This window comes from Giraffa tippelskirchi, chromosome 12 (assembly GCF_054371585.1).
Source record: "Giraffa tippelskirchi isolate mGirTip1 chromosome 12, T2T-mGirTip1v1.2.pri, whole genome shotgun sequence".
Classification (NCBI taxonomy): Eukaryota; Metazoa; Chordata; class Mammalia; order Artiodactyla; family Giraffidae; genus Giraffa; species Giraffa tippelskirchi.
The window spans coordinates 5,111,623-5,137,150 of record NC_137286.1 but is presented as its reverse complement, the minus strand read 5'-3'; the positions used below and the strand labels follow the sequence as shown (position 1 = coordinate 5,137,150).

The window sequence follows — 25,528 nt, the reverse complement described above, 5'->3', positions numbered from 1 at the left end:
GCATCACTGCTTTTCCCCAGGCCGTGGTCTAGCTGGAATCAGAGCCCTTCCTCTGAGAACCAGCTTATCAGCATCCTCTTCCCAAGGGAGGGATCGTGTGGTTGGAACGCTGTCCACGTGCGTGGGCGCTTCCACGTGAGCACCGTCAAGTCGGGAGACCCCAGACCCCCCAGGTCCTGACGCTTGGGTTGGGAAATACGGTCATGGTATCCAGGAGGCCCTCTCAAGGTGGAGACAAGGCATGAGACTCCTTTTGAGGTGCCAAAGCAGAAGCATTTGAAGGATGGTGGGAAGAGGGCAGAGCCTGGCCCACAGCGGGCAAGTGCTGGGGCGCCCACTTGCCTCTTGAGCTCAGCCCCCCAGCGCCCACCCAACCACACCCCGCCACCCTCTCCCCAGGATGAAGCCGGCAGGGAGTGTCAACGACGTGGCCCTGGATGCCTTAGATTTGGACCGGATGAAACAGGTGAGCATGTCTGTCTGGAGAGGCTGTACAGGAGCCGGGGCTGGGGGCTTCTTGAGGCCGTGGGGTGGCAGGCCCAAGAAAGCCCCAAGTAGTCGGGAAGCCAGGTGCAGCCTCAGTGCCCCTGCCCCGTCTTCACCAGGAAAGGGCTCTGGGCCTTTCCAGCCTGCCTCTAGGTGGGGCCCCCTGGCTTCGCCCAGGTACTTCTGAGGCATCGCAGGGTGTCCCATCCCCCCCCTCACACACACCCTTCCCCGGTGGGGGGTGCTGAGAACACGGAGGGACGTGGCCCTGAAGGGAGCCCGGCTGCCCCTCCCCGTGACCACAGCCACCGTCACTCCGAGGCCCTGCTCCCAACAGGAGATCCTCGAGGAGGTGGTCCGGGAGCTTCACAAAGTGAAGGAGGAGATCATTGATGGTGAGTGCCCACCCCACCCCACCCCCGCCACGGGGCAGCACCCAGGCCAGGCTCACGCCGAGGGTCCTCAGGGAGGGCAGGGGTGCCTGTGCCCAGGGCTGCAAGCCAGGGGCCAGGACGGCCCAGCCAGGGAGGCCGTCCCGGGCCGGGAGGCCGAGGGTTTGCAGCAAGGGGTCTCGCCTTGCTCCTCCCTGCAGCCCACACCAGCCTCCCAGTTCTCTGGGCAGACTGAGGCAGCCCAGACAGGTTAAGGAGCTTGTCCAAGTGTGAGCACGTGCTTGCGGTCTGCGCCCTGGTCTGACCCCCCAGGCTCCCTCCTGGATGAGCCGGTCCAGAGCAGCTTTGAACCATCTCTTCTTTATCTTGGTGCCCCTGGACGTAGATCACTCTCTTTATCCTGCTGCTTCCGATCCCCAGGTTTGGGGCTACAAGGGCAACTGCTGCCTTCCCAGAGGCTAGAGGGCCCCAGAAGCCACAGAACTACCTAAGGGCCTGACTGAGTCCACCGCCTGCTGGGCACTGGCCTGGGGAGCAGGCGGGCGGCTCCAGAGGGCAGGGCCTCGTCACAGTGAATCACATCCATCCGTCCACTCCCCACCAGAGCCTTTGAAGCAGCCGGCTCAGATCTGGGGCCAGAGGAAAAGGAAAGGCGTGGGCCGGGCTGGCTGAGCCCACAGAGCAGGGAGGTGCGGGCCAGGCGCCCCCCCTCCGTCTCCATCACGCCTGGTGGACTCTGGAGAGAGGAGAGCGGCTTGGAGCCAGCAGACCCGGACCCCTGCCCAGGGCTGGGTGATCGGCCACGCCCTGTCCTTGATCCAGTGGAGAGCATTCAACTTCCTGTTGGTCCAGTCCCCTACCAGGCTGGGATGGGCAGATAAGGAGTTGATGAATGAAGCGGGGAGACAGCGGGAGCCAAAAAAAAAGAGACACAAAGACCAACTGTTAACCCCGCTTTATTGCTGGGCACCCCTGCCTCTGGAGGCCACGGGCCAGAGAAGGGCAGGGTGGGCTGGGGGCGCCTCAGTCTCCACCTGCCATAGCGGCCACGGTGGACGCGGCCCCTCAGGTGGGCAGCGGAGGGACTGAGCCCCTCTCCCGTCCTGTCCCTCAGCCATCAGGCAGGAGCTGAGTGGGATCAGCACCTCGTAGGCCGGAACCCCCGACGCCACCCACGACCCGGGCCGCCCGACGGCGGGGACTCCACGGAGCCCGGCACCCAGGCCTCCAGCACACTCAGCACACGCTGAAGCTAGGACGTGCTTCGTTTAAAAGTCTTAACCTGTGATAAAATATTAAAATGAGGAAAAAAGTTCAGTTCCTGGATTTTTTTAGATTCAACCTGATACAGAACACCAGGCCTGCCGCCATTTTTTGTATTTTATATCTGCCTATTTAAGTGTACGTTTCTTTGGGTTCATAGAGAAGACGCCCCAAGTCACGTGCCTCGTTAGAAGGTCTCAAGTTTTCTCCTAGGTGCCCCCGGGAGCGGTGGCCGCTTCCACGCGGCTCCTCCCCGCGTCCTGGCAGCGAGGGTCTGTCCACGCACCAAGCCGTCTGTGTCCACGTGGTAATAAACACTTACTGTCCACACCCCGGCTCCGGCTTGCTCACTCAGCGCCAGCTCCCGGTCGCGCCTGGCTGAGGAGGCCTCTTCTTGGGGGAGGGCCTGCAGAGTGGTGCCAGGAGTCGGGGGCTGGGGGGCAAGACGGGGGCCTTGGGAGTGAGGCAAGGAAGGACGGGGTGTGGGCCGCCAGCTCGGGCGCTTCCAGCGGGGGTCCTGGGGGCTGCCCCTCCCCCTCGGCCTCCTCCAGGGAGGTGGGCCCTGTGCGGGAAGATCAGAGGGGCCAGGAGGGTGCACCTGGTCAAACCCCCACCTCACAGATGGGGCCCTGTGACTCCCGCTCAGCCAGACAGGAAGGCAAGGCAAGCAGGCGTGGCCTCTGCCCTGCCCCCAGCCTCCTGTGGCCAGAGGGGCAGCCCCTGTGCCCATCAGAGGCATGTCTCAAATCATGCAGGGCTGAACCACAAAGGATCTGGCCCTCAGCACTGGCCACTGCTGCCCCTGTGCCCAGAGTGGCCCCAGCTAGTAGGAAAGCTTTGAAATCCTATGACCATCCCCCGGCCTCCAGGACAGCAGTGTGCCCGGGCCCTGGCCCTGGCCCAGATGTCCTCTGGGGGCCGTGGGAGGAGCCCCCTGCCCTCAAGTCTGGCTCAGGACAACAGGACCGCTTGCTGGCCAGGCTGGACGTAGTCCATCTCACTGCGTGCTCCCAGCAACACAGAGACAGAGGAAGCCTGCTAGGCGCGTCAGAAGGGGGGCAGCTTTAACCCACAGTTCCAAGAGGCACTCTGCAGCTCCTCCTGCCTCCCACAGTCCAGGAATCCTGGGACCGTGTGGAGGGGCCTGGCAAGTGTCCACGGGGGGTTCCCAGTTCCCAGGCGGCCATCTCCCAGGACAGTTGACAGCCCTGGGCCCACCTTCAGCTCTGGTTGGGGTCAGATAAGTGCCTGGCAACCCAGGAGCTCAGCTGGGCTCTCGGGGCTCCCTGCCGAGCCGCACTCCCCTCCCGCATCGAGTACAGGGGTCTCCTCCCCAGGCCATCCCGGCGGTCAGACCACTCAAGGCCACTCCCAGCCCCACCCCACCCACCCCCAGGGGTGGTCCTCGGCCTCCCCAGCCTCACATCTCCAAGGGGGGCTGTGTTCCCCTCGCCCAGGCACCCTCCTGCTAACTGCCTGCCTCTGGGAGACCCGGACCCCCATCCCAACACAGCCCCTCCCTGGGCCAGGGGCTACAGACACCTCCCTCCTTACCTGTGCCATCAGCCCTTGGCTTAGCCAGGATGGGCTGTGCCCTACGTCCTGGAGACGCCATCAGAGCTGCCCTTCACTTGGGCTGTCACCCCTCGGCCTGGCCACCTGTCCACCCGCCATCTGCCTGGCCCGTGGTACCCCTTCTCCAGCCCCACATCTGAGCCAGTGAGGGTGCGGGCTCAAGGTGGGGCAGGGGTGAGGCAGACCGGGGCGGGGGGCGGGTTGAGGCAGGAGCATGGGCCAAGGGCCACGTGGACCTCTGCCCACACCTAGGGCCAGCCAGGATGCTGCCTCAGTGCTGGTCCCCACGAGGGGGGCACACGGCAGCCCCAGGCCCCACCCGCGGGGAGCCAGGCCCAATCCGGGGAAGCAGCCTCTGGGGACTTGAAAACCAACGCTGGATTTAATTTAGGGCATGGGAATGCTGGAGGACTTTGCTCCCTAGGCACAGAATGCCCTGGGCAGGGTCAGGCCCAGCCCTGTAAGCCCTGAAAGGGAGGGTGGCCTGAGGTCACCAGTCCATGTACAACCCGAGCCTCCATTCGTGCCTGCTGCCGCCAGGTGTGGTCTCGGGGCTCCAGGGAAAAGAGCAGCGGCCCAAGGCGCAGGAACCAAATGCAGCCAAACCAGTTCTAGGCACCAGGCCGGGACGATGATAGTCAGCCCTGCATCCAGCGGGCGGGGCAGGGCAGCAGCGGAATGCACGGGCCCCAGGGCGCCGGCTGGCCATCGGGCTCACAGGCGGTTCTCAGCCAGCTTGCACACCCGCTTCACCCGCGCGAAGGGCCCCAGGGAATCGTCGAACACAAAATCCCAGAGCACCTTCACCCACGAGTGGTGCTGGGGCAGGTGGTCGTAGTACTCCGGCGCGATCTTCCGTACCTGCAGGGGTGGGGCGAGCGAGTCAGAGGCCGCGTGCACGCACGCACGCACGCAGACACGTGCGAGCACACAGACCACGTGAGCACGTGCACGCGGGCACAGCCCTGAGCCAGGCAGGAGGCCACAGGCGCTGCCCGAAGGCGCTGTTATCTTGAAAGGATCCACAAGCCTTTTAAGGCGGAGGGGCCGTGGGCACCAGGAGGCGCTGAGCTCCGCCCCCTTCCCCCTCCCCTCCCCAAGTGGAGTGAGGAATTAAAATGCACGCTCCCCTCCCTCCCGGGGGCCCACACCCCGAGTCTCTGATCCAGGAGCCCCGGGGTGGGCCCGAGTTCTGAGCGCCTCTGCCCTCGGGGACATGTAGACTCTCCTCTGACCTCGGCTCCCACCAGCACCGCACCCCATCACTCTCCGCACCCCATCACTCCCCGCACCCCAGCACTCCCCGCACCCCGTCGCTCCCCGCACCCCGTCGCTCCCGGCACCCCATCACCCCATCACTCCCCGCACCCCATCACCCCGTCACTCCCCGCACCCCGTCACTCCCCGCACCCCATCACTCCCGCACCCCGTCACTCCCGCACCCCATCACTCCCCGAACCCCGTCACTCCCCGCACCCGGTCACTCCCGCACTCCCGCACCCCGTAACTCCCCACACCCCCACACCCCGTCACTCCCGCACCCCATCGCTCCCCGCACCCCATCACCCCGTCGCTCCCCGCACCCCATCACCCCGTCATTCCCCGCACCCCATTACTCCCCGCACCCCATCACCCCGTTGCTCCCCGCACCCCATCACTCCCCGCACCCCATCACCCCAATCACCCCATCACTCTCCGGAGGCACCCCATCACCCCATCACTCCCCATCACCCCATCACTCCCCGCACCCCATCACTCCCCGCACCCCATCACCCCATCACCCCATCACTCCCGCACCCCATCACCCCTTCACTCTCCTCTCGGCCTCAGTACCTGTCATTGCCCCCCCATGCGCCTGACACTCTCAGCCCGCCTCCTCCAGGAAGTGCTCCAGCCTCAGCATCCACACCAGCACCTCCCCTGCTCGCCAACCACGGGAAAGGCCTCCCCTTCCCCGCCTAGGACGCCTCCCCTTCCCCGCCTAGGACGCGCCAGGTGCGGACGTGCCAGGTGCGCAGGACCTGCTTTAGAGCTGAAGATGGGGCAGGAGGGGGTGGGGGTCGGGGGGCGCCCTCTGGGGGATGAGGGGACCCCCCGCAAGGTGGGAGCTGGGAGCCTTTGACTTTGCTTGGGAGGAGTAAAGGGTCACAGCTGACAGCAGATGCTTCTGTGAGTGTCTTGGGTCAAAAGTCTGGCTCTCCTGCTTCCTGGTGGCAGGGACCCCCCCCCAACCTGAGCCTCTGCCTTCTCATCCATGAAATGGGCATGATGGCCTTGAAATGTCACGTGGGCTTGTGGTGAGGCGTCCATGAGACAGTGCTCAGCACAGAGCAGGACCTCGGTGCTGGGGGGTGGGGGGGGCCATGTGGCACAGTACAGACTCCTGTACAGCCAGGCCAGTGCTCACACACACTCAGACACACGGATGGGTGAACGTGCATGTACAGACGGGCACACCTAACCACGTGGACATACAGGGACACACACACAGACTCACACACTCAGACACTCTTTCAACCCCAGGTGTCCCAGGACGGAGGCACCAGCCCAGGCCAGAGGCTTCGCTCTGACCCCTTGGGTCACAAAGGGCAAGCAGCTCTCTGCCCTCTTTGTGCCATGAGGGGGCCCTGGAGGGTCACAGGGCAGGGACAAGGACTGAGGAGGGACAAGGTCAAGAAGGGGGGTTGCTTTGCTCACACTAGTGCTACTGCTGTACTCTCTGAGACACAGAGAGGGCAAGCGGCTGGGCCCAAGACACACAGCCAGCCCGTGACTGTCACAGCTGTGCTCAAACAGGGTCTCATTAAACCAAGAGGCCTGAACTGTAACATACCCCTCGAGCCCCTGCCCACCCTGAATTCACCTCCTTGCTCTCCAGCCAGGCACTCCGTGTGCCTCGTGGCCTTTCCTCCTGCCTTGGGGACCACAAGGGAGAACATGACCATCCCGTGATGGGCAGGAGAGAAAGAGAGGCCACAGTGTAGCCCAAAGCCCTCCCTGCACCTCCCTGCCTCGCCCCCACCGCACCCCACCCCGGGTGCCTGCCGCCGCCCTGACCCCGCCTACCAGGGGCAGGTTGCAGCCGGGGATGCTGGGGAAGTCATGATGTTCCATGTGGTAGCCCACGTTGAAGGTGATCCAGTTGAGAGGCCCGTAGTACGAGTAGGTCTCGTGACCCTTGAGGAACATGTAGTGCTCAGCCACAAAGTGGCCCGAGATGGGGTGCAAGCCCAGGCCTAGTAGGGAGCCGGCCAGCAGGTAGACCACGGGCTTGAGCCCCCAGAGAGCGTAGATGGTGGCGTCGGCCGCCAGCTGCACCAGGGCGTTGAACAGCTCCATGCGGGTCATGGCCTTGGGGTGCACGCAGAGCGGCCGCAGCGCGTAGAAGAAGGGCTGCAGGACCAGCCAGAGCAGCTTGCGGGCCGGCGTGCAGAAGAGCCAGCCCTCGAAGCGTGTGGGCACGTCCACGTCCAGCCCGTCGCCGCCCAGGTAGCGGTGGTGGTCCACATGGTACTTCTTAAAGGTGGCGGCGTAGGGCAAGCCCACAGGCAGGTTGGCGAAGATGGCGAACCAGCGGTTGCGGGCGGCGCAGCCCGTGCCGAAGGCGGTGTTGTGTGAGATGTCGTGGATGGCCAGCGTCAGCGAGTGGTTCACGCAGCCCCCGAAGGCATAGGCCCAGAAGAACAGCCAGCGCCACGCCAGCCCCTGCACCAGCCAGCAGGCCAGCAGCTGCACCAGCACCATCCCCGTTACTGTCCACTTAAGATGGGGGTCCGGCCGCATCAGGGCCTTGATGGCCGGGTACTTGGCTGCAGAGAGGGCAGGGGGAGAAGGTGAGGCGGGCAGGGGGAGAAGGTGAGGCGGGCACTGGCCGTGTGGGTCCCAAATCCGTGCTTCCCCTCCTCCTGCTGGCCCTCCCCCTCCTCCTTCTCCCTTTCCCCCTTCTTCCTCCCTTCTCTTCCTCTCCTCCTCCCATTTTTCCTGCCCTCTTCCCTCCCTCTGGCCCTTTCCCTCCACCATCAAGCCCCCAGGCAGTGACCCAGAGAGTCTGCAGACCCTGCACCTGCAGACCCGCCTCCACCCCCTACCCCAGGGGGACTCTGGGGAGACTGTCCAGAGTGGCAGGGTTGGGGGGGTGGTCTTGGTCACCAGCCTCAGTAAAGAGCAGGTGTCAGCCTGGGCCACAGAAACGTGATGCTCGAAATCAAAGGAGCTGGCAGGAGCTGCAGGTTCTAACCCACGCGGTGCTGTGTGTGGTTGTGTCTTCAAGGGGGGGGCCACTGGCCACTCTCTGGGCCCTGGGAGGGGGCAGCGGAGCTGGGGAAGGTGAATGTGGAGGGTTCTGGCTTTGTCTCGGTATTTCAGTCCTTTTAAACAAGATCTGAAGGAAATATGATAAAGCGTTGAATATGCTTATTGGGGGCGGGGGTGGTGGGTGTTTGTTATCATATTGTTTGTACTTTTCTGTATTTTGTTTTACAGAAAAGGGAAAAAACAATGGCAGTTTGGGAGTTGCCCAAGCAGGGGAGGGCCTTCAGGAGTAGCCAGGAGAGAAAAGGGCGGAGTCGGGGCCCTTGGGTCTAGAGGGCAGTGCCTTCTAGAAACCTCTGCTTGGCTGGAGGGCCTGGTAGGGAAGGCTGCTGAGCTGGCTGGTGCAGTGTCCAGAGGCCGGGAGGGACAGGGCAGGGGCGACACGCGCTCGAGGGGACAGTCACACTCGCACCCCAGGTCTGCTCTGTCCCTGGGTTCCTCGGGTGGAGCCAGTGCCCAGACACACCCGGATGGGGATTGAGGCCAGTGAGGATGCAGGCGCCCTTAGGACCATCAGTGCCCGACTCGTGTGCCCCATGTCCACCCCTCCTGCCCAGCCAGCAGCTGGGCGGCCTCAGGCTGGCCTGGGAAGAGGGTCTCCAGGGCTGCAGCAGAGGCCGGGACCTGGCTTGAATCGGCCTGGCCAGTGTCAGATCCTGGCCTGCTTGTCCCTCTGAGTGACCCAGGAAGTCACTTCCCTTTTGTGCTCAGAATGGGAAGCAAGGGACAGCTCCTCCTTCCTCCCCACCCAGAGAACTTCCTGTCAGAGCCACTCAGCAATGGAATAAACTGTTTTAGAGGTGGTGAGCTGCCTGTCCCTGGGGGTATACAAGGCGAACCACACAAGGGCCAAGGAATTCTGTCCAGTCAGGGGGAAGCTGGCTCCACGTCCCCCTGCCTGAGCTGCAGTAGCACCACAAGCCCATCTCGAGGTCGGCCCTGATCTTGCTAGGTGGCCGTGGTGCGTTCTCCTCCTCTCTGGGCCTCTGAGTCTCAGGGTGACCCGTGCAGGCAGGATGTGCCTCGCAGGGTGTGTATGCCCCAGGCTGGTTCTGGCTCCTGACGGCGGTCCAGCTCGCATCAGCTGGAGATGCTGGGGGTGCTGTCGGGGTCCCCACGTCCTGGAACCTCTGCCCAGGAAGCCCACGGAATCCCCCTGGCACGGTTTACACGCCTGCTGTCTACACAGCAGCACTCCCACCAAGCCGTCACCTCATCCGGCAGCTACAGTGGTTTGGACTCCAAGCAAGTGAGCAGTCGCGCTACACTCGGCCTCAAGACAGCCTGCTGGGGGCCAGGGTAGGGTCTGAATATCATACCCCTGCCCCCTGTTAATTTTTTAACATACAGTTTTACTTCTTTATTTTTGGCTGTGCTGGGTCTTCGTTGGTACGAGGGCTTTTCTCTAATTGCATCAAGCAGGGGCTACCCTCTAGCCGTGGTACTGGGCTTCCCATTGTGGTGGCTTCTCTTACTGCAGAGCACGGGCTCAGTCGTTGCGGGCTGCGCGCTCTAGAGCACAGGCTTCGTAGTCGTGGTGCACGGGCTTCGTTGCTCCACGGCATGTACCATCTTCCCAGACCAGAGATTGACCCCACATCTCTTGTATTGGAAGGCAGATTCATTACCACTGGGGCTTCCCCATCCGCCTGCAATGCAGGGGACCCTGGTTCAATCACTGGGTCAGGAAGATCCCCTGGAGAAGGGATAGGCCAGCCCACTCCACTGTTCCTGAGCTTCCCTGGTGGCTCATATGGTAAGAGAACCGACCTGCAATGTGAGAGACCTGGGTTCGATCCCTGGGTTGAGAAGATCCCCTGGAGAAGGGAACGGCTACCCACTCCAGTATTCTGGCCTGGAGAATTCCATGGACAGAGGAGCCTGGCAGGTCCTGGTAGGTCCGCCTGGTGGAGCCTGGCGGGTCCATGAAGTCGAAGAGTTGGACACGACTGAGCGACTTTCACTTACTTTTTTACTACTGAGCCCCAGGGAAGCCCCAACCCCCGCCCCCTGTTCTTATTCCAGCCTCCTTCCCCCTACTGCCAGAGCCACTCCCAGGCTTCCAAACCTCCCACAACTGCCTAGGTCCTTTGATGCAGAGAGCTCTCCGTGAATCCGCCAAGGACACCACCTAATCAGGCCCAAGAGAATGGCGGTCACAGCACAGTGTCAAAGCTGAACCTGGGAAAGCACAAGCAAGCCCAGGACAGACGATAAATCTCAGCCCTGCTTAATGGGCCCCCGGGGACCACAGCATCCCCAGGTGAGGTTAGAACAGAGCAGCGGTCAGAACTGCTTCACATTCCAGCTCTGGCAAGAGGGGTTAGTAACCAACATATATAAAGCTCTCCTCCAACCCCAAAACAAAAAGACAAGCAGCCTAACGAAAAATGGGCAAAGGAACTTGGATAGACGTTTCTCCAAAGATGCACATCTGGTCCTCTAAGCACATGAAAAGATGCTCAACATCATCAGTCACCAGGAGTGCCACCAGCATCACAGGGCGGTCCCAACTCAGAGCCGCTAGGACAGCTAAACTCAGAAAAACAGAAAATAACAGGTGCTGACACGGCTGCGGAGAAACAGGGATCCTTGTCTGTATGTTGCTAGCAGGAATGCAAAATGGTGCAGCCACTGCGGAGAGCAATTGGGTGGTTCCTTGTGAAGTTAAAAATGGAATTAACCATAAGAGCACGCAGTTCCACTCCTAAAGAATTTAAATTCAGGGACACAAACAGAGACTTGCACATGCATATCCACAGAACTATTCTCACCAGCCAGAAAGTAGGAACGACCCAAGTGTCCATTAACTGATGAGCAGATTAACAAAAATGAGGTCCAGCCACACAATAGAATATTATTAAGCCTCAGGGAGGAATGAAGCTTCCAGTTATAAGACAAGTAGGACATAGGAATGTAATGCCCAGAATGGTGATTACAGTTAGTCATACTGTATTGCATACTTTTAAGTTGTTACAAAAGTAGGTCTTGAAAGTTCTCATCAAGAATTTGTCATCCAATGCTAACTAAACTTACTACGATAATCATTTTGCAGTATATACACATATCAAACCATTATGTTGTACACTTTAAACTTATAAAATGTTATCTGTGAATTACATCTCAAAACTGGGAAGAAAAAAAAAAAGAATTTGTCATCCAAGAACTCATCAAGATAAAAAATTGTAACACTGTAAGATGACAGATGCTAGCTAGACTTATGGGGGTCATTTTGCAAAAATATATAATATATAATATGAAATCACTGTGCTGGCGGGAGGGATAAATTAGGCGTTTAGGATTAAAATATCCACATTACTATATATAACATAGATAATCAACAAGGACCTACTGTGCAGCACAGGGAACTATACTCAATATCTTGTGATAATCTATAATGGAAGAGAATGTAAAAACTAATATATATATATTTACATCTTGCCTAGAAAATCCCAGGGACGGAGGAGCCTGGTAGGCTGCAGTCCATGGGGTCGCTAAGAGTCGGACACGACTGAGCGACTTCGCTTTCACTTTTCACTTTCACGCATTGGAGAAGGAAATGGCAAGCACTTCAGTGTTCTTGCCTGGAGAATCCCAGGGATGGGGGAGCCTGGTGGGCTGCCGTCTATGGGGTCGCACAGAATAGGACACGACTGAAGCAACTTAGCAGCAGCAGCAGATATGTATATAACTGAACCATTTTGCTGTATACGTGAAAATAACACATTATAAATCAACTGTATTTCCATTAAAAAAATTTTTTTTAATCATTATGTTGTACACCTGAAGCTAATATAATGTTATAGGTCAATTATACTTCAATTTAAAAATTCCTTACATGGAGAAGGAAATGGCAACCCACTCCAGTATTCTTGCCTGGGAGATCCCATGAACAGAGGAGCCTGGAAGTCTACAGTCCATGGGGTCACAAGAGTTGGACACAACTTAGCAACTGAACAACAACAGCAAGCACACAATCAGGCAGGTTGTCATTGGGGGAAATAGCTCTTGATGAAAATGTGACATAAGATGGAGAGTAAAGTGACCTAGCAATATGGAATGTAGAGTTTTGTAAGAAATTAAAACTTATGTATAGAATCATAGTTGCAAATACTCAGATAATAAAGTCTGGGGCTACGGGAAAAATAAAAAGTCCTTATATTGACTTTCCCACTTCCCCACTTCACAATGTCAGCGTCCTTAATCCTGCTCCTGGGAAGTGACTCCCAAATAAACTACCAGCACCTCCTCCAAAAACAGGAATAAAGGACCGACCCAGGAGACTTATAACATAGATGAACCTTGAAGACATTACGCAGAGTGAAAGAAACCAGTCACCAAAGGCCACAAACTGTATGATTCCACTTAAGTGAAATATCTAGAATAGGCAAGTTCGCAGAGCCAGAAAACCACCTGCCAGGGCGGGTGGATGGGCAGTGACCAGGAAGGGGTGTAGTGTCTCTGTGTGGAGTCATGAAAAAGGTTTGGAAATAGTAGTGATGGCTACATCACACTGTGAATTCATGCCACAAAATCACACACTTTACACACAGTTAAAGGGGGGCTTCCCTGGTGGCTCAGCTGGTAAAGAATCCGCCTGCAATGCAGGAGACCCTGGTTCTATTCCTGGGTCGGGAAGATCCCCTGGAGAAGGGATAGACTACCCACTGCAGTATTCTTGCCTAGAGAATCCCCATGGACAGAGGAGCCTGGCGGGCTACAGTCCACGGGGTCTCAAAGAGTCGGACACAACTGAGCAACTAAGCCCAGCACACATGGTTAAAATGGCAAATTCTATGTTATAGCTTCCCATAATATAAAAAAAGTTAAAAAAGAAAATGCCAGCTCCAAGCAGGTCACCTCAGCTCCAAGGCTTGTTTCTGAACCATGAACAGGCCACTGGGAGGGTGGGTAGGTAAGGCTCGGAGGCTCAGGCTGATGGCTAGGAGTAGGCACCCAGATTAATCTGCGCTTTGTGACTGGGGGTCAACACGTGGAGGCCCAGCAGGTTTAACAGGCCGACAACCAGGGTGCTGCCTGCAGACGGGGATGCTGGGGGCGGGGGTGGTGGGATTAGGCCAGTGGGCGCTTCCTCCCAGGCCTGCCCACATGGCCCAACGGTGGCCAAGTGGGTTGTCCCTGTTGTGGGAGGCCACTTGGCTTCCCCAGGAAGGCCAGAGGCCCCCATGAGATGCCCGCTGCCCCAGGCAGGCAGGAGAAGAGGCAGGGGCAGGAGAACAAGGCCCTGCCGCCTGAAACCAGCTCCCGAGGTGGAGGGAGAGACAGGCAACTAGGGAGGCACAGGATAGCGTCCCCAAAGATGCCCACCTCCTACTCCCCACTTCCACGGCGCCCAGGGTGCTGGTCTGCGGATCTCACGACAGCAAGGAGAGTTTGGATTATCCCAGCGGCCCAGCAGCACCCCAGGCTAGGGACAGAGGGGAAGCCAGCAGGAGAGGAGGTCCGGGGATGCGCAAGGTCTCCACCTCCCTTGCTGGCTGTGACAATGGAGGGGCCCCGAGCTCAGGGGCGCAGGCGGCTCCGGAAGCTTGAAAGGCCCAGAGACAGATTCCTCTGCCAGCGCCCCCAGAGGAAACTTCAGCCCCATGAGACCTGGGTCAGGTTTCTGACCTCCAGCACCGTGAGGGGACAAGTGTGGTGTCTGCAGCCCTAGGAGACTCGCAGCAGCTAGACGGCAGATGAGGAAAGCCCGGGGCTCCAGCAGCCCAGACGGCCTCGGGCCCCACCTCTGCCTGGCCTGGCACTGGGCACAGCGGCCACTCACGCTTGCCCCTGCCCATCGAGGGCCACACGGCCCGCCAGCCTTGGCCAAGGCTGATGAGCCAGCATGGCGCTCACCCAGCATCACCCTGCCGGGCAGGGCCAAGGAGACCAAGGACCCGGCCGGGGGGTGGGGGCTGACGTGTGGGCCCCACTCAGGAGGGGGTGCAGGGGGCAGGCCTCATTCTGGCCCTGAGAGGGGGTCAGGGTGAGCAGGGACATGTCAGAGGGTGGGTCTCAGTGTTACCCAGGAAGATGGGTGCCTCCGGTGGGGGGCTGAGGGGACTGGGGAGGGGGTCCAGCGGCCACGGCGGGGTGGAGCAGAGGAGGAAGAGGTGTGTCCATGACAGCCAGGGCTAAAGGACACGCCTGCAACCTCAAAAGTGGGGAAGCTCTCACCCACAGCCCAAGGCTGCATTTTATCAAATGCAAGGTCCCCAGCCTTTGCATACCTGGATGTCAGGCTGGGACCGCAGGCCTCGCTGGGCACCACTAGTCTCCAGAACAGCAGGGGCGGGTCTCTGGGAACCAGCCTCCCTCCTTGAGCAACCAGGGACTGGGCCCTTACCTGTCCAGACACACCTGGGAGCTGACTCAGGTGGCCAGGGGCCACCAGCCTCTACAGGGCCGGCCTCCCCTGGCTCCCCTTGGAAGGAGGCCAGGCCTGAGGCAGGAGGGTGGGGCAGGCCACACCTATACCAGGTGAGCACAGCCTGGCAAGTTCTGGGCCAGCAGGGACCAGGACCCCAGCTCAGGGATCCAGGCCCGCGGACAGGCCGCTCCTGTGCCGCTCAGAGGCCAGGGCCGTGGCCGAGCCAGCAGCTGTGAACAAGGCCAGTAAGTCCTGCGTGAGTGGAGCAAAGGAGCGCGCCCTGGGGGTCCCCCCCCCGCCTGGCCTGGCGCCCCCTTCTTGCTTTCCTGATAGTTCTCCAAGGACCCAGCTGCCCTCAGCTCGGCCGCAGCCCCAACATGGGCTGGAGTGCCCAGTCTCCAGCCCCCAACCCTGGCCAACCGAGTCCTGGCCGCACCACTGCCCCAGCCTAGGTCTCCACATCCGGGAAATGGGAGTGATACCTGCTCCCCCCCGCCCCCCACATCAGCCTGTGGTGAGCCTAGGATGACAGCTCGGAGCCCTAGGAGCTATTACTACTGTTGTTATTAAACACAGTTTTCTGACCTAAGAGTAAAAACGTTCCATTTCTGACCCTTGGTGCCGTGGACTGAGAATGGAAGCCGATCTGGCCCCAGACTTGCTTTAACCTATGAGAACAGGCCCTGGACTCCCAGGCCACGACGCCACTGGGCCTGGCGGAAGCTGCAGGAAATGGGCCGATGCACAAGCTGGACGCTGGGCAGCTTTGCTGGGCAGCTCAGGGGCAATCTGAGAAGGGGCCAAGCTTCAGATTACCTCCCAGCTGCCCAGAGCCCTGTCCAGACCACAGAGATGGGGGAGCGGGCAGCCCCAGCAAGCTGGGGCGGTGGGGGGATGGGTAGAGCAAGTGCTAGAGCCCAAGGGGGACCCAGGCAAGACCCTGTGAGGGCTCAGACAGCAGAGCAGCCGGGGGCGGGGGGTGCACAGCAGATTCCAGGGGTGGCACAGCTGGGAGGCCTCACTGAACAGCCTCAGCCTTCAGTGAAGACCCCAGGAAGGCGCCATCTAAGTAGGACCACTCTGGAGAGTCTCTTGGACTGCAAGGAGATCAAACCAGTCAGTCCTAAAGGAAATCAATCCTGAATATACACTGAAAGGACTGATGCTGAAGCTGAAGCTCCCATACTTTGTCCACTTTATGCAAAGAGCTGACTCCTTGGAAAAGACCCTGATGCTGGGAAAGGTTGAAGGCAGGAGGACAAGGGGATGGCAGAGGATGAGATGGTTGCATGGCATCACTGACTCGATGGACATGAGTTTGAGCAAGCTCCAGGAGTTGGTCAAGGACAGGGAAGCCTGGCGTGCTACAGTCCATGGGGTCGCAGAGTCGGACACGACTGAGCGACTGAACAGCAACAACTCCGGACCCACCCGAGCAGCACTGGCGAGCGGGTCAAGCTGGTTCACTAGCCACCTACCACCTGCTGGGCAGGTAGAACAGCAAACACTGAACCTGTTCAATGCCAGGGCTTCCGGGCCCCAGGGGAGCTGAGAGGTGTGGGGTCCACTCCGAGAAGATGTCCTGGGGACCTCCAGCCATGCAGGCCTAACAAGGTCACTGGGCGCAGTCAGACTCTGGATAGCTGTAGCTGCGGGCTTGGGGTGTCCCATTGCGGGGGTCAAAGAGGGTCAGAGAAACGAAGGCAGGACAGGCGCCTGCTGGACTTAGCAAGGCCCCCGGGGGCCCCAGCAGAAGCTGTGTCGGCAGGAAGCAAGGTGAGAAGGTGAGGCCGAGTGAGGGCAAGGGGGGAGAGGGGGGCGGAGGGACGGCAGAAAGAGGGGACGGAGGTGCAGGGCGGGGTCATGGAGAAGGCTGGGGTGGGAGGGCTGGCCTGACCGAGGGGTGCCTCTTCCAGGGCTCAGAGGTGCGGCCGGGGAGGGGAGAGCCGCTGCTTCCATCTTCTCTGGGTCCCAGGAGAGAGGTGAAGTCTGAGCAGGAGGACAAGAGCGCCTGGCGCCCCCAAAGCGGAGCCCTGGCCCAGCCTGACCAGGCTTTGCCTGCTCCCCCACCCCCGAGTGGTCTCAGCTGACATCAGGGGAAACCTGCCCACTCAGGCCTCCAGCGCAGAGCACTGCAGAAGCTGGCTAAGGACACGCATGCCTCAGGGCTCTCTGGTCCAGTCAGGCAGCCTGGAGCTGGGCATGGACTGCCACCTGGAACCAGACCCATGCAAATGGCCTTCCAGCAGCGGCTCAGGTGGGGCCTGAGGTGGCGGGCCATGAACAACAGTCACTGCTGGAAGTCACACTGTCCAGGCACGACACAGAAGGAGGGATGGGGACCCAGGGAAGGGTCCGGGCAAGGCCGATAGAGCTAAGACTTGACCTCAGGACCCCCGACGTCGGGCCTGCTGGACGCAAGCCAGGGCCCAGGTGTGGAACCAGACCTCAGCAGGTGAAACGTGCTCGGCGTCTGACACATACTTACTCATTCGGGCCTCACGCCCCCACCTAGGAGGGGACCTGGCCCCTATCTTAGAGATGGGCACACAGAGGTTCCACCACATCTGATTTCCACTGGCTCTTCCAGAGTCCGCAAGGACGCCTCAGCCCCAGCGGAGCTGTTTCCTAGAGCTGGGCTGCAGTCGTCAGGGCCAAGTGCCCAGAGATAAACCCTGGGTTCCCGTTCAGGAGAGCTGCACCGCAGCCTGACTCAGCCCAGCTGCTGTGCGCCCTGGGGCAAGCCCCTGTCCCTCTCTGGGCCAGCTTCCTCACTCTCCATCCCTAAGGCGCCCACTCTGACAGTCCCGGGCTATGAGCACCCGGGGGTGGCGGTCTTCCCCACGACAAACGGGCCAAGGGCGTGGAAGAGGGAGGAGCGCAGGCCCTGAGGTGTCAGGGAGCATGGGACTTTCCATGCGTTACATACATTTACATACATTTACATACATGGCAGACTCACAAGGCCCCGAGGGCTCAGCAGAGGAGGGGCCTGTGGGAAGGGAGGAGCCAGGCTGGACCCAGGGTCCACCGCAACCCCACAGAGCAGGCTCCGGTGGACGCTCACCTGGCTGTTCCCAGAACCTCTCCGGACAAACCCTGCTGTGCCAGGTGGTGGAGGGGCGGCGGGGTGGGGCTGGGGGGGACAGAAAAAGGCAGCAGGCAGGGAAGGCTGCCGGGTCCTCTCACCCTCTGCGGGCACGGGGGGTGGGCACCGAGGGTGGTCCCCAGGCCCCCACCTCGCCCCTGCCGACCAGCCAGCCATGAGGTCCCTTCTCTGACCGACCGCTTCCCCTAGGGAGGTCAAGTCCCACGACGGTCCCACCAGCTCGGGGTGGAGGGGTCCCTTCCCCGCAGGTGCTGCCTAGTCTTGAACCTTCCCTGACGTCTGTCAGTTCCCTGCTGCCCCCTCCACACGTCACACCACACGCTGCTCCAGGTGAAGTGCCTTCCCTCACCGCCCCCTCCACGCGCACACTCACAGAGCCCAGCGGCCCTGCTTCCGACGGCTTCACCAACAAAGGCGCCCCAGCCCTCTCCACTCCTCCTTCCTGCACGGCTTCTCTACAGCTCTGCTAAGCCGCCTCCCCCCAGCCCCGTCTCTCCCACCTGGGTTTCGGTTTCGGAGCCAAAAGGCAAAGCTAGGCCTGTCTGGTCAGTGTGGGAGACCGGGGAAGGGGCCCAGAGCACCTCCAAGGGTCACACCCCACCCCCTCACCTGCCTCCTGCTGAACCTGCTCCTGATTCATTGACAAATATTTGCCAAAGCTCCGGGGGATGAGCCAGGCCCCAGATCCAGAGGCGGGCTCCCGGGCTGAGCAGGGCTGGGCGTCGCACGTCGGGGGGCACAGTGTGTCCCGACTAGGATGTGCCGGGAGAGGACGCACACCAGGTCCCGTGACCCTCAGGCGGGAGCTCGCGGGACGGGAATCGGGAGGTGGGTCTAGGATAGTGACTGCAAGTGGTTCTGGGCCCTCCAGGGTGAGGGCAGCGCCCTAAACTCGATTGTATAACCTCACTAAAAATCACTGGACTGTGTCTTTATAATGAGCGAATTTTATGGCATGTAAATCATGCCTCATAAAAGTGGGTACAAATTAAAGAATGTGGGTTAGAAGCAAGCCGGGGGGAAGGCACGGCACACACATCAGTACAGAGGTCGGAAAGAATGAGAGGAAGGGGCCACGTGAGCTGCAGCCTGCCCACGAGTCACGTGCCAGGGATTGGACGGGCAACAGGCTCTTCTCAGGTCCTGGGTGGAGAAGAGGGTGGGACAGAGGTGCGGGCCATGTCACCAGGTTAGAGACTCTACCCTAACCTTGGCTGGCCAGGTGACCTTGGGCAGGGTGCTTAACTTCCCAGGGTCCCGCCCTGCATAAAAAAAAAATGCAAAAAAGATGCAAATGTCTGTAAGATTAAAAAAAAAAAAGTGGGGAGGAGGAGAGAAAATGAAAAAAATGTTCTAAGTGAAAAGACAGGACTTCCTGCTCTCCAGTGGCAAGGATTAAGCTGTCTGCCCCATGCTCCCTGGCACCACTGTGTGCTAAGTCCCTTCAGTCGTGTCTGACTCTTTGAGCCCCTATGGACTGTAGCCCGCCAGGCTCCTCTGTCCATGGCATTCCCCAGGCAAGAATACTGGAGTGGGTTGCCAAGCCCTCCTCCAGGGGATCTTCCCAACCTAGGGATTGAACCCGTGTCTCTTATGTCTCCTGCATTGGCAGGTGAGTTATTTACCACAGTGCCACCTGGGCACTGCTGGAAAGGGAATAAAGCCCCCAGACGGTCCCAGCAGGTGGGGCTAGAGATGCTCAAGATTTCATAGGTGCCTGTTGCCTCCCGCAGCCTTGGTGGGACAGGCACTGGTGGAGGTGGGCCGGCCCTGCCATGCCCTCGAGAAGCTCAGAGTTGAGCGGAAGAGTCGGACAATTAAAGCTACCACCCTACAAGCCAATGCAGATTTACAGATGGGAGCAAAGGTCATGAGATAACAGTGCACAGTACTCCATGGGAGGACAAGGGAGGGGTAGCTGGGGAGCAAGGGTGGCGTAGACTGTGGTGTAGACCACCAGCCCATGCCTGATGCGGTCACACCCCAAGAATGCTCCTCTCTCCCCAGCAACGTGGGCAGCGATGCCTGTTGGCAGTTTGAAATTGGCCATGATGAAAATAGTTACAAAGACTGACAAGCGCCAATCTGCAAATCAGAGACTTTCGTTTCTTCCAGAGAGTCAACTAATTATTTATTTCCAAACAAAATACGTGTGTGCACACACGTACTATCACACAATATTTCTGAGAAAGGGACATTTAGTCTGAGACTTGAAGGAATCCTACAAGTAGGTGGAATAGGAAAAAGAATTCAAGCAGAGGAAACAGCATTTGCAAAAGCCATGAAATGGGCAGATGGAGGGCTAGCCATGTTCCACTAAGTGGCCGGAGAGCAGGAACTAGGGAGAGAGGGTACCAGAGTACATAGAGCAGAGATGAGAGTTTTAGGAGGGGAAACCTTTGGAGCAGGGGTCCCCAACCTCTAGGATCTAATGACTGATGACCTGAGGTGCAGCTGATACAATAATAACAGCAGTGAAGTCCACAATCAATGTAGTGCCTGTGAATCACTACATCCCTACTCCACCCACCCCAGGTCCAACAAAAAACTGTCTTTCATGAAACTCGTTCCCTGGTGCTGAAAAGGTTGGGGACCGCTGCCTTGGAGGATTCGAGCCAGGAAGGACACAGTCAGGTCAAATAGGGCCCTAGGGAGCACTTACTGTCTGTGCGGCCCGTGCACCCAAGCACCCCTCCCTCCCCACCCAACTTCAGAGCACAGCACCCCTTTCTCAAATAGCTGCTTCCCTCTGCCCTCACAAGGTGATGCTGTGTGGCTGCCCATCTCACAGCCCCTGCCCACCGGCCAGTCAGAGGACTCACAGCTCTGGCCAGAGGTGAGCTGGCTCAAGGGGAGGACGCACTGCTCAGGGCAGAGGGGAGGGAGGCGCCTGTTCCCTCTGTGGGATCTCAGAGCTGGGTGGACGTAGGCTGCAGCCCGCCTGGTGGATGTGGAGAAGGCCGGTCAGGCAGGATCAGGGGCAGAGAGAACGGCCCTGTGGCCAGCCTGTCCTCCTCTCCTGCGGTCTCCGTGAATTCTCTTGAGCTTATCAGCCAGTTCAGTTCTGGGCTTAACCACTCACCACTGAGAGAGCCCCAGCAAAGGCTTTTCCTAAGCAAATAAGCCAACAATTACCGGAGCCTTACTTCCTTGTTTTCCTTGGATTATTTTTTGATTATTTGATTTTTTTTTTAACTATGTGTGTGCCCTTTCATAAATAAAACACAAAAACAAACAAACAAAAAATCACAAAGCTATTTGTTTTTGAAAAGACAGATTCAAACCCTGCCTCTTACTCCTCTGGGCGTGCCTGGCTTGGGCTCTGATCTCCAACAGGACAGAGCCCCACCGGCTCTCTGCTCCTGCCCTCACAGCACGGGGAACCTCAGCCCTGGCCTGGGAGGCACGTCTCCTTCATCCAGGCAGGATCTGGAGGTGGACTTTGGTCCTGCACAAAGAGCACTGCAGCTGGCTCTACGCAATCCAGGACTTCCTGGGTTCTGACTCCAGGAATGAGCTTCCCTGGTGGCGCTAGTGGTCAAGAACCAGCCTGCCAATGCAAGTAGATGTAAGAGACATCTGAGTCAGGAAGATCCCCTGGAGGAGGGCATGGCAACTCATTCCAGGATTCTTGCCTGGAGAATCCCATGGACCAAGGAGCCTGGCGGGCTACAGTCCATGGGGTTGCAAAGAGTCAGGCAACCCCTGAAGTGACTTAGCATGCACGCACGACTCCAAGAGGTGAGGCTCTTTAGGAGCATCCAGTGGCCCCCAGGGAGCTGGGCCTGGGCCACGGCAGCCAGCTGGCTGGGCCTGGGGCACATCCCTGCCTGAACACCAACTTGGCCTCTTTGGCCTCTGAGCTGTGTGGCCCTGGGCAAGTCACTTCCCCTCTCTGAGCCCCACTCTGGGGCCTCCCCTGTAAAGAGAGGCCGACAGTTACACCTAGGGTTTTTCTCAGGCTAGGAAACAGCAGATGGAAGAGCACTCACCCCCGTCCTTGGGGAAATCACAGAGCCTTCCTGCAAGAGAGCAGCTAACATTGATCAAATGGTGGCAAAACACTTAACACCACCTCATTTAATCCACACAACACCTCCACAAAGAAAGCACTACAATTAACCTGTTTAATTCAATCAGACCTCAGTTTCTTTATCTGCTTATTGACTCACCCAGGGTCACAAAGCTGATGAGTGGGTGTGGTCCTGGCTCACAATCAAGGTCTACAAACCTTCCAGGTCTGGAAACCTGCCTCCAAGAGATAAAGACCAGATGATGGGCTGGAAGGGGAATCCCACTGGAGCACCCTCCCCCAACCCAGGCCGGGAGGGGGCTGTTCCTGCAGGAGGGAGAGCTGAGCTTGAGCAAGTAGGGCAGGCAGGAAGGACTCTGGGGTGGAGGAACCGCAAGCGCAATGCCTGGGAGGGAGGGAGGGAGACACATTCCAAGTTCGTTAGCTCAAAACTGGCTGTGTGGGGAGGAACCCCAGCACCCAGCTCAGAGTGGGAATCTGCAAAGCACCCTTGAGAACTTGTGCTGTCCCAGCCCTGGCCCAAGTCGCGGCCCTCTTCTCCAGGTCTTCCAGGGTTCCCACCCATTCCGTCCAGGATGCTTCCTGGATTAGTTCCAGGGCCCGTGGCTTCTCTCTTCAGAGAGGACTCCTTCTCCACGTCCTGGCGTGCTGGGTACCACACTGGAGCACCTCTCACCCAACATTTCCTTTTATCCTCATACCCACTCTGCCAAAGAGGATGACTGTGCCCATTATGCAGACTGGGGAAGTCAGGCTGCAGTCCAGGGTGTCTGCATCCCTCCAGGCAGCTCTGTGGGCCAGACTACATCCCCCAGCCTTCTCCACCTGGGACCAGGTGCGCAGTGAGTCCTGTAAGGGGGGGTGGGAGAGCCCGGGGAGGGGAAGGAAACACAGCCCGGCAGGATCCTCTGAGCCACCTGCCACCTGCAGGAAGTTCGCAAATGCAGCAGACGATGCTGCCCCTGCTGGGGCCACACACAGTGCAGGGTTATCGCTCACCTCACAGGAGAAAACCACTGATCCACAGACCCACCCAGGGGTCTCCAGGCCCTGGAACCCCAGCAACAGCAAGGCACAGCCCTGCATTAACCATTCAGTGTCTGAAAGGTTTAAAAGGAATAGGGCGATACTTCTCTAGCTTTGGGGTGGAGCAGGAAGACACAAAAGAGAAAATTCTAAAGAAAAGATCCAATCTATTCAAGTGCATTTTTTTTAAAAAAAAAAGCTCCTGTGATTATAAAGGGAAGAAGATTCGAAGTGTATTGTATAAGACAAAGGGTTAAAAACCTCGATACAAAGAGCTCTAGCAACTCAACAAGCAAAACACCAACCCAAGAGAAAGCAAAACACAAATTTAAATGGCCAATGAGACACTGAAAGCAATCATCAAATTAAACATTAAAGTCATAATGAGATAGTATTGTTTTGTCAACCTGCTTGGCAAAGATTAAAGACTTTTGCCAACTGCAGGTGTGGGTGAGGGTGTGGAACGGTGACCGACTTTGGGGAGAGGGACCGTGTTCACCTGGAAGCCAATCTGGCTGCAAAGGCGACTTGGTGGCACCTAGCAGAAGCTGCTCTGGAGGTGCCAGTCCTTGAGCCCCTAATCGTGGGCAAAGGAACCATCTATTCTGGGTCCTTCTGAGAGACTGATGGAGCCTGCAGGGCGGGTGAGTCCACAGGATGGGTGACCGGGTAAGTAAAAATGACTTTCAAGGACACTACGTAACAGAGAGGGGAAACCGTACATTGGGCTACAAAATAAAAGGACAGACTCTGGTAAATCTTTGTTTGTTGTTTGTTTTTAAATAAGTTGTCTCTCGTTCAGCTTTGCTTCCTTCAAGGCGTTCATTCTGCCCTAAAGCCTGATATTGGGGCTGGGGTTGGCGCCTCTCTGGCGGGGCCGCCGGGAGCCGGCGCTCTGCGCGCAGGGGAGCCCAGGGTGCGGCGGACGACAGGTGGCCACGGAGCTGCCTTCGCGGGCGGGGGCGGCGCATCCCTCACAAAGACAGTTCCTGAGGCTGACCTGTGCGCCTCGAGTCCCGGGAGGGGCTCCCGTCCCACAGCCGGGAAGGAGTAGCCGAGATGCGCTCCCCCGACGCACGGATCTGGGCTCGGGTCCTCGGGTCCTAGATCCCGGGACAGAGGCAGAGACGCGAAAGGAGTTCCAGACCGGAGCTGGGGACCCTGGGCCGGGGAGGCTGCCGGACGGGGAGTGGAGCCCCCACCCTCTGAAGCAGAAGTCGGGGAAGGCCTGCTGGGCATCCGGGCCGCGCAGGAGCGACACCCCCGGGCTCGGGCTGACCCGGGACACCACACGGCCCCAGGGCTGTCCCCACTTGGAGCCCGCGCTCACCGAGCATCTCCTTGCGCCTCTGCGTGTGAGGCTGGTCCGTGTAGACCCACTCGAAGTCGCTGCGGCCCGCGCTGTTGCCCATGGCGGGGCTGGGAGCGCAGCTCTGAGCGGCCAGCTGCTGCGCAGGGATCGGCTCCGCGGCACCTGTCGTCCTGCGTCCTGCAAGGACCAGTTCAGGACTCGGGGGCGGGGCCGGGGTGATGGAGGCGGGGCCGGGGCGGGGCCAGGAGCGCCCGGGCCCCCAGGAGGGGCGGGCCCTCGGGGGCGGGGCGGAGGCAAGTCCCCGGGCCTCTCGGCTCCTCAGTTCCCCCGGGTTGGAAAATGGGCGGTTAGTGCAACCCCGGGAGAGTCCCCGGACCCCGGGGTGTGCGGGGACGCCCGTGCCCCCGGCTTCCCGGAGACCCCATCGCGGCTGGGCGCCTGTTCTCTCGGCGGCCCAGAGCCACTCGCGCTCCCGCCTCCCCTGCCCCGACGGACCCTCCAGTGAGGCGCGTCCCCGCCCCCGCCCCGCCGCGCCCCCCGGCCCGGGTCAGGGGTTGGAGGGTAGGGATTAGACGGCTGCGTTGTGCGCGTGAAAAGAAAGGGAGGCTTCCGTGGCGGTCCAGGGATTAAGACTCTGCGGTACCACTGCAGAAGGAGTGGAGGCATGCCCGCGGGCCCGCAGGCCCCGCCTTGCAGCCAAAACAAACAAACAAACACAAACAGAAGGAGCTCGGGAAAGGTTCGTCACAGCGATTCGCCCTGCCCCTACCCACTCCTTCCATGCAACCAGGCAGAGGGCAGGTGATGAGGCGTCTGCAGCTTCGGGAAGGTGAGTCAGCCCCATCCCCGCCTTCAGGGAAGGCCAGGGACAGGGACACGGGCACGGGAGAGGCCGATTACAACTCAGGATGATACGTGCCCGGACACAGGTAGGTCCTGAGACAGCCAGGGCACAGTCCAGGGGCTTTTGTATTAGATCTCAAAGGGCGGGTAGGAGTTCAACAGCTAAACAAGGCCAAGGGCATTGGTGGTAGAGCCAATGGATGGTGCAAAGGCTGGAACTTGGAAGAACCCAAACCTTGTCAGAATGCAGAGTCTGGTTTGGGGGGAGTCGGGGCACAGGGCTCCTCATTTTTCTCCTTCTCAGGGATCCCTCCCGTCCTCCTCTTGCTCCTTTGGGGCTTTGCTTGGTATGCCTTGTGTACTGGAGCCCCGCCTGCAGGAGCTGCCTGGGGAAGCAGACTGACCTGGAAGTCAGAGGTACCACAAGGCAGGCAGGAAATGATGGCGTGCATCGCCCCTCAGTCTCCTGCAAGTCTGTGGCCAGGGGTGTGGTACATTTGGCAGACCGCCCTCAGCCTAGGGCCAGAGGCAGTCCTGGCATGAGATGACAAGGGAAGCAACTACGTGGGCACACCGTGGCAGCCAGCCACCTGCCCCAGAGTCAAGAGTAGGAAAATGGGCCAGTGCGGAGGCTGGCTTCCCTGTCCAAAAGGGACGTGCTTAGAGCCTTGGGTCACCACCACCCCCTGCACCACCCAACAGTGTCATCTTCTTGGCTTGCACACCTCTGGAAACGGAGAGCTCAGCATCTTCCAGGGCAACCTGCTCTACTCACAGCCAGAGAGAGCCATAGCAGTCATCCCAA

The 25,528-nt window shown here is 59.4% G+C and overlaps 2 protein-coding genes across 9 annotated transcripts in view; one reads left to right on the top strand and one right to left on the bottom strand.

The window, feature by feature from the left end:
- EVL (Enah/Vasp-like) overlaps positions 1-2,471 on the top strand; it is a 145,834-nt gene extending 143,363 nt beyond the window's left edge. For 4 of the 7 annotated variants that reach the window (XM_081549737.1, XM_081549734.1, XM_081549736.1 and 1 more), the window contains 3 exons: positions 400-466; positions 824-881; positions 1,993-2,471. In XM_081549737.1, the coding sequence (XP_081405863.1) occupies positions 400-466; positions 824-881; positions 1,993-2,030 (163 nt within the window). In that variant the 3' untranslated portion in view covers positions 2,031-2,471. Of the gene's footprint in view, positions 1-355; positions 467-823; positions 882-1,482 lie in introns of all 7 variants that reach the window. The other 3 variants (XM_081549735.1, XM_081549731.1, XR_014071191.1) reach the window with 2 other exon arrangements.
- DEGS2 (delta 4-desaturase, sphingolipid 2) overlaps positions 1,821-25,528 on the bottom strand; it is a 44,840-nt gene continuing 21,132 nt past the window's right edge. Inside the window, exons 1-3 of one of the 2 annotated variants that reach the window (XM_081549740.1) lie at positions 23,899-24,052; positions 6,783-7,525; positions 1,821-4,577 (exon numbers count right to left, since the gene is read on the bottom strand). In XM_081549740.1, coding sequence (XP_081405866.1) covers positions 4,431-4,577; positions 6,783-7,525; positions 23,899-23,980 — 972 coding nt within the window. In that variant the 5' untranslated portion in view covers positions 23,981-24,052 and the 3' untranslated portion in view covers positions 1,821-4,430. Of the gene's footprint in view, positions 4,578-6,782; positions 7,526-23,898; positions 24,053-25,528 lie in introns of those variants that run through there. The other variant, XM_081549741.1, reaches the window with a different exon arrangement.